Source organism: Salmo salar, chromosome ssa22 (assembly GCF_905237065.1).
Source record: "Salmo salar chromosome ssa22, Ssal_v3.1, whole genome shotgun sequence".
NCBI classification, from domain to species: Eukaryota; Metazoa; Chordata; class Actinopteri; order Salmoniformes; family Salmonidae; genus Salmo; species Salmo salar.
Window position 1 is genome coordinate 32,772,044 of NC_059463.1, and position 14,872 is coordinate 32,786,915.

The 14,872-nt window shown below is 39.9% G+C and overlaps 1 protein-coding gene across 3 annotated transcripts in view; it reads left to right on the top strand.

Annotated features, from left to right (window-relative positions):
• LOC106583158 (uncharacterized) overlaps positions 1-12,103 on the top strand; it is a 71,980-nt gene extending 59,877 nt beyond the window's left edge. For all 3 annotated transcript variants that reach the window (XM_045705855.1, XM_045705856.1, XM_045705858.1), the window contains 9 exons: positions 154-249; positions 822-893; positions 986-1,072; positions 4,063-4,209; positions 4,306-4,442; positions 4,709-4,840; positions 9,944-10,046; positions 10,317-10,366; positions 10,677-12,103. In XM_045705855.1, coding sequence (XP_045561811.1) covers positions 154-249; positions 822-893; positions 986-1,072; positions 4,063-4,209; positions 4,306-4,442; positions 4,709-4,840; positions 9,944-10,046; positions 10,317-10,366; positions 10,677-10,704 — 852 coding nt within the window. In that variant the 3' untranslated portion in view covers positions 10,705-12,103. The remainder of the gene's footprint in view (positions 1-153; positions 250-821; positions 894-985; positions 1,073-4,062; positions 4,210-4,305; positions 4,443-4,708; positions 4,841-9,943; positions 10,047-10,316; positions 10,367-10,676) is intronic.
• The last annotated feature ends 2,769 nt before the right edge of the window (positions 12,104-14,872 follow it).

The following is a 14,872-nucleotide window of genomic DNA, read 5'->3' on the forward strand; positions in this document are numbered from 1 at the left end:
CTCAAATTACATAACTCATATGAGGCTTTTGTATTTGTATTTATTAGGGATTCCCCCCCCCACCCCCCACCCCCCCACCCCACTTAACAATTAAATAGCACAGCATTAGGTTGAAAGATGTGTCATTTTAACTCTTTTCTCTCCATGTTCCAGGTGCTGCAGCTGCAGTCTCTCCAGTCCTACCAGAACAAGGCTGTTCCCTCTGCTGCTCTGCTCTTCGTCTACATGGACAGAGCCCACTCACTGCCTGTGAGTCACCTTTCACTTCTGATATTGTGATGTTACCATGATCTTTATAGCCTACTGTTGTCTGATGTTTGTAATAAACTGCGATGATTCGCAAAGTTGTTTCCTTTTAAGTCTGTAGACACTTGTTCTCTTGTGTTGTGTAGTTTATTTCATTGGCGAGATATGACCTCAGTGTTATAGATGCAATATGCAGAAATCGCTCTGGCAAATCCTGGTTGCTAAAATTAAAATAGTTAGACTAATTTCAGTTTATGTGACAAAACAAGCAATGTATAGTGTAGAGAATCATTGCACCATCTAAACTGCTGTGAAATATATTTTCAATAACCAAAAATATTGTTTTTTCAGCTATCTGAAGCTGGTGAATGAAACTTATGATCGGGAAGTATAGAAATAGTGCATAGAACAGATCTACTGCTTCTTAGACTTGCTTTCAATGAGAATGACAAATATATAACTCACATTTCTAAAAAGTTACATATTACAGCTTTAATTGTCTTATGATCAAGATTTGATGGTATCATATTATGTCACTGAGTTACCCATAGTGACATATCTCTGTGTGTTTGTAGATGAAGAAAAGTGGGAAGGAGCCAAAGGCTGGAGCTGAGCTTGTTCTGGGAGAGACAACATATAGAACCAAGGTGAGATTCTCATCTCACAAGATCATGCTTGTAATTTGTCTTAGATTGACCAAATAACATCTCCTTTCCCTATCTCCTCGATCTCTCTGAAGGTGTGTGATCGCACCAACTCTCCCCAGTGGGATGAGGCTTTCTACTTCCTGGTTCGGGATCCCAAAGAAGAGATGCTCATAGTGAAGGTGAGAGGTTGTTTATTTGTGATTGCAAGCACTTTGCTTCCTGTTTTATTACTGATTTAAAACACAATACGATTTCTTTATTGTCCACCCATGTTTAAGTGTTGTTCAAGTCAGGACATCAGTGTTAATCTTGTCAACAATAACTATGACGAAAAACGACCTATTTTTCCTGACTAAACTAAACTCAGCAAAAAAAGAAACGTTCTCTCACTGTCAACTGTGTTTATTTTCAGCAAACTTAACATGTGTAAATATTTGTATGAACATAAGATTCAACAACTGAGACATAAACTGATCAAGTTTCACAGACATGTGACTAACAGAAATGGGGGGGGGGCAAAATCAAAAGTAACAGTCAGTATCTGATGTGGCCACCAGCTGCATTAAGTACTGCAGTGCATCTCCTCCTCATGGACTACACCAGATTTGCCAGTTCTTTATGTGAGATGTTACCCCACTCTTCCACCAAGGCACCTGCAAGTTTCCAGACATTTCTGGGGGGAATGGCCCTAGCCCTCACCCTCCGATCCAACAGGTCCCAGACGTGCTGAATGGGATTGAGATCCGGGCTCTTCGCTGGCCATGGCAGAACACTGACATTCCTGTCTTGCAGGAAATCACACACAGAACGAGCAGTATGGCTGGTGGCATTGTCATGCTGGAGGGTCATGTCAGGATGAGCCTGCAGGAAGGGTACCACATGAGGGAGGAGGATGTCTTCTCTGTAATGCGCAGCGTTGAGATTGCCTGCAATGACAACAAGCTCAGTCCGATGATGCTGTTACACACCGCCCCAGACCATGACGGACCCTCCACCTCCAAATTGATCCCACTCCAGAGTACAGGCCTCGGTGTAACGCTCATTCCTTCGGCGATAAACGCGAATCCGACCATCACCCCTGGTGAGACAAAACCGCGACTTGTCAGTGAAGAGCACTTTTTGCCAGTCCTGTCTGGTCCAGCGACGGTGGGTTTGTGCCCATAGGCGACGTTGTTGCCGGTGATGTCTGGTGAGGACATGCCTTACAACAGGCCTACAAGCCCTCAGTCCAGCCTCTCTCAGCCTATAGCGGACAGTGTGAGCACTGATGGAGGGATTGTGCGTTCCTGGTGTAACTCGGGCAGTTGTTGCCATCCTGTACCTGTCTCGCAGGTGTGATGTTCGGATGTACCGATCCTGTGCAGGTGTTGTTACACGTGGTCTGCCACTGCGAGGACGATCAGCTGTCTGTCCTGTCTCCCTGTAGCGCTGTCTTTGGCGTCTCACAGTACGGACATTGCAATTTATTGCCCTGGCCACATCTGCAGTCCTCATGCGTCCTTGCAGCATGCCTAAGGCAAGTTCACACAGATGAGCAGGGACCCTGGGCATCTTTCTTTTTGTGTTTTTCAGAGTCAGTAGAAAGGCCTCTTTAGTGTCCTAAGTTTTCATGACTGTGACCTTAATAGTCTACTGTCTGTAAGCTGTTAGTGTCTTAATGACCGTTCCACATGTGCATGTTCATTAATTGTTTATGGTTCATTGAACAAGCATGGGAAACAGTGTTTAAACCCTTTACAATGAACATCTGTTTAATTATTAGTATTTTTACGAATTATCTTTGAAAGACAGGGTCCTGAAAAAGGGACGTTTCATTTTTTGCTGAGTTTATGACAATAACAAGCCGAGATGCCCTGGAAAACTATTACAAATTACTTTTCACGAGACTGACATTTTATTTCACATGACATTCGGACCGCAGCACGAGAGAGAGAAAGATGATGGTAGAGAAATAAACATTACATTCTCTGGCAACAGCTCAGGTGGACAATCCTGCTGTCAGCATGACAATTGCACGCTCCCTAAAAACTTAAGATCTGTGGCATTGTGTTTTGTGACAAAACTGCACATTTTAGAGTGGCCTTTTATTGTCCCCAGCACAAGATGCACCTGTGTAATGATCATGCTGTTTAATCAGCTTCTTGATATGCCACACCTGTCTGGTGGATGGATTATCTTGGCAAAGGAGAAATGCTCACTAACAGGGATGTAAACACATTTGAGAGAAATAAGGTTTTTGTGTGTATGGGAAACTGTTGGGATCTTTTATTTCAGCTCATGAAATATAGGACCAACGCTTTACATGTTGCGTTTGTATTTTGTTCCGTATAGTTGTAGCTCAGTTGGTAGAGCATGGTGTTTGCAACGCCAGGGTTGTGGGTTCGATTCCCACGGGGGGCCAGTAGGAAAAAAAAAAAAGTCGCTCTGGATAAGAGCGTCTGCTAAATGACTAAAATGTAAAATGTAAATGTACTTTTGACCCCCCTCCCCCCCCCCACCTATTCCATTTCTGTTAGTCACATGTCTGTGAAACTTGTTCAGTTTATGTCTCAGTTGTTGAATCTTATGTTCATACAAATATTTACACATGTTAAGTTTGCTGAAAATAAACACAGTTGACAGTGAGAGAACGTTTCTTTTTTTTGCTGAGTTTAGTTTTAGTCAGGAAAAATAGGTTGTTTTTCGTCATAGTTATTGTTGATCAGTTTGGTTGGACGGCCAGCTCTAGGCATAGGCAGAGTCTGGGTAGTTCCATATTTTTTCCATTACCCAATGATGGATGCACCTGAGCTCAGTTTGGAGGGTCATTGCAAAGGTGTGTGAATACTTATGTAAATTAGATATTTATGTATTTCATTTTCAATAAATTTGCTAACATTTCTAAAAACATGGGGATAGTAGGCCTAGTTGAACAAGGCTATCTGAATGTGCACATGATGGAAGTTAGTGGTAGCCTAAATATTCATTATGTAGTAGAAAAAATATGCACTGACTATTCTGTGACTAAAATGGCTGTGACTAAAACGAGACAAAAATTGTCCAGTTTTAGTTGACTGATAACTGAAACTAACAAAGGATGAAATGACTAAAATGTGAGCATACTGCAGCATATTACAGATTGAGAAACTAAAGTATGTCTATTGTCAATGGCCCATCTCTCTACATGCAGCTCTCCAGTGCTTGGGATCAGGCAATGGGCTCTCTGGTGCTACCAGTCAGAGAGCTGCTTTCAGAACCAGATCTGGTCCTGGATCAGTGGCTGAGTCTGGATGGAGCCTCACCTGACAGTCAGATTCTACTGAGGGCTGAACTCAAGGTGAGACACACACACACACACACACACACACACACTTCTATATCCTCAATTGTTTTTCTGTTGAAATTACTACTTACGAAATGTATCTTTCAACAGATTCTGGACTCTAAAATGGTGGACCTGATAGGTCATGGAATTCTTCCGTGTGCTGCAGGAAACTGTGGGCAGGTGAAGCTGTCTCTCTCCTATGCCTCAAAGAAGAAGAAACTGACCATCACAGTCCACGCCTGCAGGTTTGCGTCTGAGTGTCTGTATCATTCATATCTCCACCATGTCATATAGCAAGAGCCCAGAGTTAGTTAGGTGACATGATGGTCAGCAAAAACTACTGCCCCTTACATATAGCATAGCTTTAAACTCATTGCTAAAGAAGGGGTCCCTTCCTGTAATGATATCCCTATCATACATTTTCAAAAGAATCCTCATACTGTACCGCTTTCTCTTACCTTACCAATTGTCAACACTTTTTAAGGCCATGGATCATATGTTATGTGTATAGGGATCTGGAGTCGTCCAGTAAAGACGGTCTAGACACCTACGTCTCCCTCATGCTGCTGCCAGACAAAAACAAGGCCACCAAGAGGAAGACAAGCATCAAGAAGAGAGACCTCAACCCAGAGTATAATGAAAGGTGTGTGATGTTATCAGCATTGGCGTGTGTGTCAGGGTTTCCGTTAGGAAAATGTGGTGCCCGACAAGCGACTGGGAAGATTTTAATTTATCGGACATTTGAGAAATTGACCGTTCATCGATATGCATTGGGTGCATATCCCAGGGCGTCCACTCTCGCAGCCAGCGCCATCAATAAACAAGGGATATTGGCCAAATGAGCCACATTTACATGTCCTTAAAAACAGCCTGTAACAAATTGCCAAAACACAATTCCTTGTGTTTCAATGTGTAGCATATACAAACGATATAGCCTATTGTTTTATTAGTTTTTACTTTCCTAAAACAATAATTGTCCACCTCACAGTTCAGCTGTACGATATAGAGATAAATATGCCGGCGGCATGCTACGACACCGACATGCTTTTCTTTATCCTTGTCAGATAGGCTACTGCGTCTGCTATACAGATATAGGCGTATAGAAAGACACTAATTCGTAAATTTTCTATCAGAATATTTTTTATAAAGATAAGCATTATGTTGTTAGATTATAGGAGTAACACTGGTAGGCCTAAAACATTCTTCATCACCTCAAGATCAACTGTCGAAGTCAGTTGGAGCGCCAGTACACACTGCCTTCATATCATAGGTCTGCAGTATAACAGGCTAATAGCCACACCAAACCTTGACAAAAGTTTCTAAACTTTATTAGGGTAAAATAAATAGTAAGTCAAGCAATTGTTTACAGGGAAAATACGAGCAGGATATTATACAGTTGGAACTTAATTTGGTCAAAGAAAATGGCTCAACAGAATGAAGCAAAACACTTGCTGTCACGCTCTGACCATAGAGACCCTGTTTTTTCTCTATGTTGGTTAGGTCGGGGTGTGACTAGGGTGGGTATCTAGGTTGTTCTGTTTCTATGTTGGCCTGGTATGGTTCCCAATCAGAGGCAGCTGTTTATAGTTGTCTCTAATTGGGGATCATATTTAGGCAGCCATTTCCCCACTGTGGGATCTTGTTCCTGTGTAGTTGCCTATGAGCACTGCTTGAGCTTCACGTATCGTTTATTCTTTATTGTTTTGTGCGTTTCACTTAAATAAAATATGTGGAACCCAGATCACGCTGCACATTGGTCCGAGTATGCTTCCAGTTCGTACGACGAGCGTGACACTTGCGAACTGGTTTAAACCTTCTAAAAAATGTTGAAATGTTTATATTGCAGAAATTACCAAGAAAGGCTAGTGCCTAATGATATCTATTTTACAACAGCCCTATTAATAACCATCTTAAACTAAATATAGAGCACACAATTAAAAAGATAGATCAAACAATTTAGCCAATGAAAACATGTTTTGTATATTTAAAGAATTGGTTTAGATAGTAAATAGGCTTACAATAATAAAAATGTAATTTAAAAAAAGTTACAAATTGCATCCTACCTGCATAGTGAATTGCACAGTAGCCTGCATTTGGACACACCAACGTTCTTCTCATTTTTATCCACTACAACATGAAAACTTGTCCATACGGAGGACTTTCCCCTTGTAGGCTTTTCACTATAGGCATACTCTCTAACTTTTGTTTTACTTCAATGAAAAAGGCCTTCATCTTCGCAATCAACAGTAACCCAAGGCTTCTCTCTCGCTGTCTCCTCAGCAGCGCGCATGTAAGGCAACGTGCAAGGAGTGAGAGAATAGTGCTGAGAACAGTGCCTTGAGAATGTATTATGTGACAGCCTGAGTTGAAAATTGATTAAATTGAGATATGTTGTCACTGGCCTAAGAACAATACCCCATAATGTCAAAGTGGAATTATGTTTTTCGAAATTTTTGTAATTAATTAAAAATTAAAAGCTGAATTGTCTTGAGTCCATAAGTACTCAACCCCTTTGTTATGGCAAGCCTAACAAAGGATTACTTTATCCTATCCCAGGTATTCCTTAAAGAGGTGGGGTTTCAGGTGTCTCCGGAAGGTGGTGATTTACTCCGCTGTCCTGGCGTCGTGAGGGAGCTTGTTCCACCATTGGGGTGCCAGAGCAGCGAACAGTTTTGTATTATCTGTAAGGTCCCTCTGTTGAGCAGTTATTTTCAAACACAGATTCAACCACAAAGACCAGGGAGGTTTTCCAATGCCTCGCAAAGAAGGGCACCTATTGGTAGATTACAAAAAAAACATTGAATATCCGTTTGAGCATTGTGAAGTTATTAATAACACTTTGGATGGTGTATCAATACACTCAGTCACTACAAAGATACCTGCCTCCTTTCTAACTCAGCTGCCGGAGAGGATGGAAACCGCTCAGGGATTTCACAATAAGGTCAATGGTGACTTTAAAACAGTTACAATGGCTGTGATAGAAAAAAACTGAGAATGGATAAACATTGTAGTTACTCCACAAAACTAACCTAAATGACAGTGAAAAGAAGGAAGCCTGTACAGAATACAAATATTCAAAAACATGCATCCTGTTTGCAATAAGATACTAAAGTAAACTGCAAAAAACTTGGCAAAGAAATTAAGTTTATGTCCTAAATCGAAAGCGGTATGTTTGGGGCAAATCCAACACAACACATCACTGAGTACCACTTTTCATATGTCCAAGCATGGTGGTGGCTGGATCATGTTATGGGTGTGCTTGTCATCGGCAAGGACTAGGGATTTTTTTATGATAAAACAAAATGGAATAGGCAAAATCCTAGAGGAAAACCTGGTTCACTCTGCTTTCCAACAGACACTGGGAGACAAATTCACCTTTCAGCAGGACAATAACCTAATACAAGGCCAAATATACCCTGGAGTTGCTTACCAAGACGACATTGAATGTTCCTGAGTGGTCTAGTTACAGTTTTGGCTTAAATCGTCTTGAAACTCTATGGCAAGACTTGAAAATGGCTGTCTAGCAATGACAGACAGACCAAGTTGACAGAACTTAACTTCTATGGGCTACGTGGGACGCTAGCGTCTGCAGGACACAGCCAGTGAAATATCAGGGCGGCAAATTCAAAAACAACAACAAAATGTCATAATTCAACTTTCTCAAACATACAAACTATTTTACACCATTTTAAAGATACACTTCTCCTTGTTGTAACCACATTGTCCGATTTCAAAAAGGCTTTACAGCGAAAGCAAAACATTAGATTATGTTAGGAGAGTACATAGACAAAAATAATCACACAGCCATTTTCCAAGCAAGGACAGTGTCAATAAAACCCAAAACACAGCTAAATGAAGCACTAACCTTTGACGATCTTCATCAGAAGACACTCCTAGGACATTATGTTACACAATACATGTATGTTTTGTTCGATAAAGTTCATATTTATATCCAAAAACAGCATTTTACATTGGCGCATGATGTTCAGAAAATGTATTCCCACCAAAACTTCCAGTGAATGTGCACATCAATTTACAAAAATACTCATCATAAACGTTGACAAAATATATAACAATTATTTAAAGAATTATAGATAGACTACTCCAGGATGCAACCGCTTTGTCAGATTTTAAAATAGCTTTACGGAGAAAGCACATTTTTCAATAATCTGAGTACAAAGCTCAGCCATCACAGAGAGCTATACAGACACCCGCCAAGTTCGAGGCAACCTAAACTCAGAATTAGTATTAGAAATATTCTCTTACCTTTGCTGATCTTCATCAGAATGCACTCCCAGGACTGCTACTTCCACAAGAAATGTTGTTTTTGTTCGAAATAATACATATTTATGTCCAAATACCTCTGTTTTGTTCATGCGTTCAGAGCAAAGGCATAACGCGCGAGCGCGGTACCAGAGACGAAAAGTTAAAATGTTCCATTACTGTACTTAGAAGCATGTCAAACGCTGTTTAAAATCAATCTTTATGGTATTTTTAACGTAAAATTGCGATAATATTCCAACCGGACAATAGCGTATTCATTCAAGGAGAAAAAGAAGGAACGGCGTGCTCGCGTGACTGCGCATATCCAATCCCTTTGTCCACAGGCAGTCCACTCAGTAACTGAGCTCCTATTATCTGCCCAGTAACAGGAGAAGGCTGAAACAACTTTCTGAAGGCTTATGACAGCCAATGGAAGCCTTAGGAAGTGCAACGTAACCCCACAGATACTGTCGTTTCGAAAGGGACTAGAAAGAATAACTACAATTCTCAGATCCTCCACTTCCTGGTTGACTTTTTCTCAGGTTTTTGCCTGCCATATGAGTTCTGTTATACTCACAGACACCATTCAAACAGTTTTAGAAACTTCAGAGTGTTTTCTATCCAAATCTACTAATAATATGCATATTCTAGTTTCTGGGCCAGAGTAGTAACCTGTTTAAATTGTGTACGTTTTTCATCCGGCCGTGAAAATACTGCCCCCTAGCCCAGACAGGTTAAAGAACTTTTAAAATAATAATTTGCAAAGCTCTTACACTTATCCTGAAAGATTCACAGCTGTAATCGCTGCCAATGGTGATTGTAACATGTATTGACTCAGGAGGTTGAATACTTACCTAACCAAGATATATTAGTGTTTTATTTCTTATCAATTTTAACATTTGTAAAAAAATGTTTCTTCCACTTTGACATTCGTTTTTTTGTGTAGATTGTTGACCAAAAAAATTACAATTAAATCAATTTTAATCTAACTTTGTAACACAGAATGCAGCCCTCTACAATTTTATTAATTGGCTTTTCATTTATTTTATCTGCCAAAAGCCATCAATTACCGGCTAACGGTAACCCTGGTGTGTGTGTGTGTGTGTGTGTGTGTGTGTGTGTGTGTGTGTGTGTGTGTGTGTGTGTGTGTGCGTGTGTGCGTGTGTGTGTGTGTGTGTGTGTGTGTGTGTGTGTGTGTGTGTGTGTGTGTGTGTGTGTGTGTGTGTGTGTTGATCCTCGTGGGTACTGGAAATCCCCAAAAGGATAGTAAACCAAGGAAGATTCTCTCTCGTGGGGACATTTCCCAGGTCCCCACGAGGACAAAGGCTATTTTAAGATTAGGGGTCATGTTTAGGGAAAATAGGATTTTGAATGCAAATCAATTTTAGGTCCCCACAATGATTGTGTGTGCGCAACTCAACAGAGTCATTTGAACCTGTGGCGGCAGAATGTAACTGTATTTTCCTCCTGTCTCTCTGTGTAGGTTTGAGTTTGAGCTGTCTGTGGAGGAGGCCAGGCGCAGGCATCTGAGTGTGTCGGTGAAGAACAGCAAAGCCTCCTTCAGGAGCAGCGATCTCATTGGACAGGTCATCCTGGACTTGGATTACTGCTTCTGCTATTATGGCTATACTATACTCATCATACTGTACTATACTGATCATACTGTACTATATCAGCTGGGTAATTTTGGAGTGAACATGGGTGTCTCTACTTTTTACAAGCAATGCTCACCTTTCTCACCTGGTGCAGATGATTCTTCTGTTCCACTCAAGCAATATCATGACAGTATTATGTAAATACCACTTGTTCAGAATGGTGAATACTAATACATATTAACACCAAACTGTCTTTTTCAGGTGCAGATAGAGCTGGCTCAGATTGACCTGGCCTCAGGGGTCACAGAATGGTGAGTAGTAGCCATAAAACAGAAATTGAGTGACTAGTGCCTAGATTCAATTCGGAATGTGGAAGATCTGAAATAGAAATTGAAAGGCAATGTTCCCACGTTTGTGGAGACTGCAGTCACGGTAAACACTGCATATGTCGGCTCAATCAGAAATGACCTTTAAATCTAAATCACGCTATTACGCAGATCTTCCGCGCTCCGGATTTAATTTAGCCCTTAAGGTCGGTTGACCGAAATTTGTACATTTGTACTGTTATTATGTTTGCATCTTCTCATTGGACATCAACTATTTAATCCTCCTCTCCCCCAGGTTTGACTTGAAAGAGGAAGCTGAATAGTGGATCTGTCTGCAGCTGTCATACCTGTTATACCACAGGGTTAAAGTTCACCTGTACAGCCTAACTCACGCTGATGCCTTCCCCCACCTACCTACCACTGCTGCAGCCTTCCCTGTCCTATCACCTGTCTGCCTGTTAATGTCTATCTCTAAATATCCACATATCAATATTATCACTAAAGACAGGGCTCAATTGGTCAGAACCTGGATTGAACCAGGAGAAAGTCTGTATTATATAGTTTAAGCTGAAGTTTATACCTAGTATTAATAGTTATTAAGTAATAGTTATGAAGGTCAAAATGTGTATATACTTATGAAAAGGTTGAAGGTTATACCTGCATACTTTAAGAACTGATGAGGGTTATACCTGTTTATGAAGGTTACTTTTGAAGTTTACATTAATAACTTGTTAGGGATATTTGAAGATCATATGAAGGTTATGTACGTTAAAGGTTAATGTACTAATGAACGATAGCTACATGCATTTATCTTGTTTAAGTAATATCAGTAAGGAAGGAGTTCATATTATCAAGGTAAAGAGACTCTTGCCTGATCCAGGAAGTGAATAGGGACCAGCATGCGTTTTCAGTATACGGTATCAGATTGCTTACAAGTTATTTGATAATACCAAAGTAACAATCATTTTGGAAGATATATCAGGGAATTCCATTATGTATTATGGAATGTTTGCTGTGGAATATTGTTAAGTATGTTAATACTAATAGAAGGATAATGAGGAAGTAACATTTTAAGTATAGTATGAGTCCTTGCGTATTCAGAGAGAGCGAGCGAGAGAGAAAAATCAGGTCCGGGACATGGTAGCACGTCCGGTGAACAGTACACTTTAACCAAATCCTTTACTCAGTGTCTAGTCAGGAACCTCCCTTATTAAAAGAGCATCGATTTTACTTTGCCTTATGTTATCACAGAGACTTCTATAGTATATACTGTACCAATGATATAAACAGTACTGCCATCCATGCATTATCCATGTGAAATTCAGCCAATTATCAAAGTCACTCTGATGATACAGATTACAGATACTGACCAGTGAGGTTCAAAAGTGTGTCATGGAGTGTTACCAGTTATTCATTTCTAACTAATACAAAAAAAGTATTTATCTGTTGCCATTTTTATTTTATGTCATATTGTTGATGCATTCCATTCCATTTTGCTACATCATATATTTTTGTTTGCACTTAAGACATTTTACTTGCCCTTGTGTTATTACGCTGCTTTGTGTTTTACATTTGTTTTGATGTGTATCTTTTTTTTTTACAGCAGTCAAATATTTTTTTAACACATTACAATTGTGCATCTATTCATCCTTTCTAGCAGGGTTGTGCTCAATTCAGAATGGAAGGAATGCCTCAAATTCCAATAAAATGTGTGAATTTTAATTGAAGTAGTAAACAGGATATATTCTTTGGTACCTGGAAGTGTGACTGTCAGATTCAATTCAACTTATGTTTTATGACTGAGTAGAATGTCTTTCAATTGCACTGAATTCAATTCAAATCTGAAAAAGAAAGATGATCATAAAATCACAGTGTGCATCGTGGCAGTCAAATATACAGTTTTTGCACCCAAAAAATGATTTGTGGTCTTATCTATCATACATATGAGTATTTTATAACTGTTGCAATCTTACTATCATGATAACGATCAGCGGTAACTACAGAACCAATCTGCAGCCCTGAGAAGTGAACCTGGACCGCAAGAACCTGATAAGTCAACTTGCAGCATCAAAAATACCTTTTCTGTAAAATTGCCTTTGTCAAGGTGTCCCCCTCCTCTCCGACCTAGTAGCTAGCTGGAAATGCAGGGTTAGTCACATGACACTAGGCAAAAAAAAAGACATGCCACCGTTAGGCACACCTGGCATGGCAAGCGCGGGAACCTAGCTAACTAAAATAATAGACTAGCCTGCTAGCATAGCAGTGAATAAGCCACCCCCCTAACTAGCTATGTCAAACATGAGGCCCCTGTATGTTTGACAGCACAATACTTTATATTTTTTTGGGGGGGGGGACAAACTCAATATACTTTGAAATGCTGAAAGCCAGATCGAAACAGTAGAAATGATAATGGACCTACATTCATACAGTTTGACTGTGTCCAGCTCGCTAATAATTCACAAAATGAAAGCTAGACAGTCGGGGAGCATCGGAAATTAGTGGACAATTCTTTACAAATTTGGAAGGAAACTAAATAACACATTATGGCCCTCCAGACCGCATTGCAAACTAAATGTGGACCTGGGGAAAACATTTTTTTGACACCCCTGAGCTAGAACCATAAATGATAACTCCAGTGTGATGACTTGTTCAGGGGCCTAATTTATAAACCGTGTGTCAGTACAAAATATACCCCAAAATGTGTGAGTGCCAGTATTCACGCAAACGTTGGCATTTTTTTTTTTAATTGCTTGACTTTAGAATGTGCTTAGCTTCCCACACACTTTAGACCATGCGATGCGCACACCTAAACGTTGCTATCTTTCAGCTGCTCTATACAGTAGAATTTAACAGAGAACAGACAATCTTTTGCATTGAAGTGTTTAGGCTACCACTAAGTAGGCCTACTGTTATTTTTTCATTTTTTGGAGTAGACATACAAGACAATGTTTCAGAATCCGCAGGCAGTGCAGCATATTTAGTTTAGGGAAAAAGTAAACTAAATATAATTCAATTCAAATGATTTGTTTACAGGTCCACAACATTTTGCAATAGTTTTTTTTTCAGTAAATGTCAAATACAGCACGTCACTGAAAAGGTTTTAAACATTCTGCCAACACCTCCAAGTACATTAGATCAAGTTTGCCATTGCTATTTCCTATAGAATCTGCCTTAACCTAATTCCAATAGGCCTACTTCCAAAGTATACAGCAAATAAGGGCATTATTGTCACAGTACCATCAGGAAGTATTCACACACACACACCTTGACTTTGTCCACATTTTGGTGTTACAGCCTGAATGTAAAATTTGTGTCACTGGCCTACACCTTATGTCAAAGTGGAATTATGTTTTTAGAAATGTTTACAAATTAATTTAAAATGAAAAGCTGAAATGTCTTCAGTCAACAAGTATTCAACCCCTTTGTTATGGCAAGCCTAAATAAAGAGTAAAGATTTATTTAACAAGTCACGTAATAAGTTGCATGGACTCACTCTGTGTGCAATAATAGTGTTTAACGTGATTTTGAATGACTACCTCATCTCTGTACCCCACACATACAATTATCTGTAAGGTCCCTCAGTCGAGCAGTACATTTCTAACACAGATTCAACCACAAAGGCAAGGGAGCTTTTCCAATGCCTCGCAAAGGGCTGTTAGTATTGGTAGAATGGTTAAAAAAATAAAAAGAATCCCTTTGAGCATGGTGAAGTTATTAATTACCCTTTCGATGATGTATCAATACACCCAGTCACTACAAAGATACATGCCTCCTTCCTAATTCAGTTGCCGGAGTGGAAGGAAACCGCTCAGGGATTTCACCATGAGGCCAATGGTAAAACAGTTAGCGTTTAATGGCTGTGATAGAAGAAAACTGTGGATGGATCAACAACATTGCAGTTACTCCACAATAGTAACGTAATTGACAGAGTGAAAAAAAGGATGCCTGTACAGAATATAAATATTCCAAAACATCCATCCTATTTGCAATAAGGGACTAAGGTATAACTGCTAAAAATGTGGCAAAGAAATGAACTTTATATAGTGGCGTGTATTCATGGACTCCAAGGGAAGCCAGGCTTCCCCCAAGAACTGGCAAATCCCCAAGCAATCCATATACAGTACATTCGGAAAGTATACACACCCCTTGACTTTTCCCACATTTTGTAACGTTACAGCCTTTTCTAATTTTTTTATATTTTTTATTCCCTCATCAATCTACACACAACAGAGGATTGGGGCGATAGGTAGCCTACTGGTTAGAGCATTGGGCAGTAACCGAAAGGTTGCTGGATCGAATCCCTGAGCTCACAAGGTAAAAATCTGTCGTTCTGCCCCAGAACAAGGCAGTTAACCCACTGTTCCCTGGTAGGCTATCATTGTAAATAACAATTTGTTCTTAACTGACTTGCCTAGTTCAATAAAGGTTAAATAAATAATCACATAATGACATAGCAAAAACAGGTTTTTCGACATTTCTGCAAATGTGTTA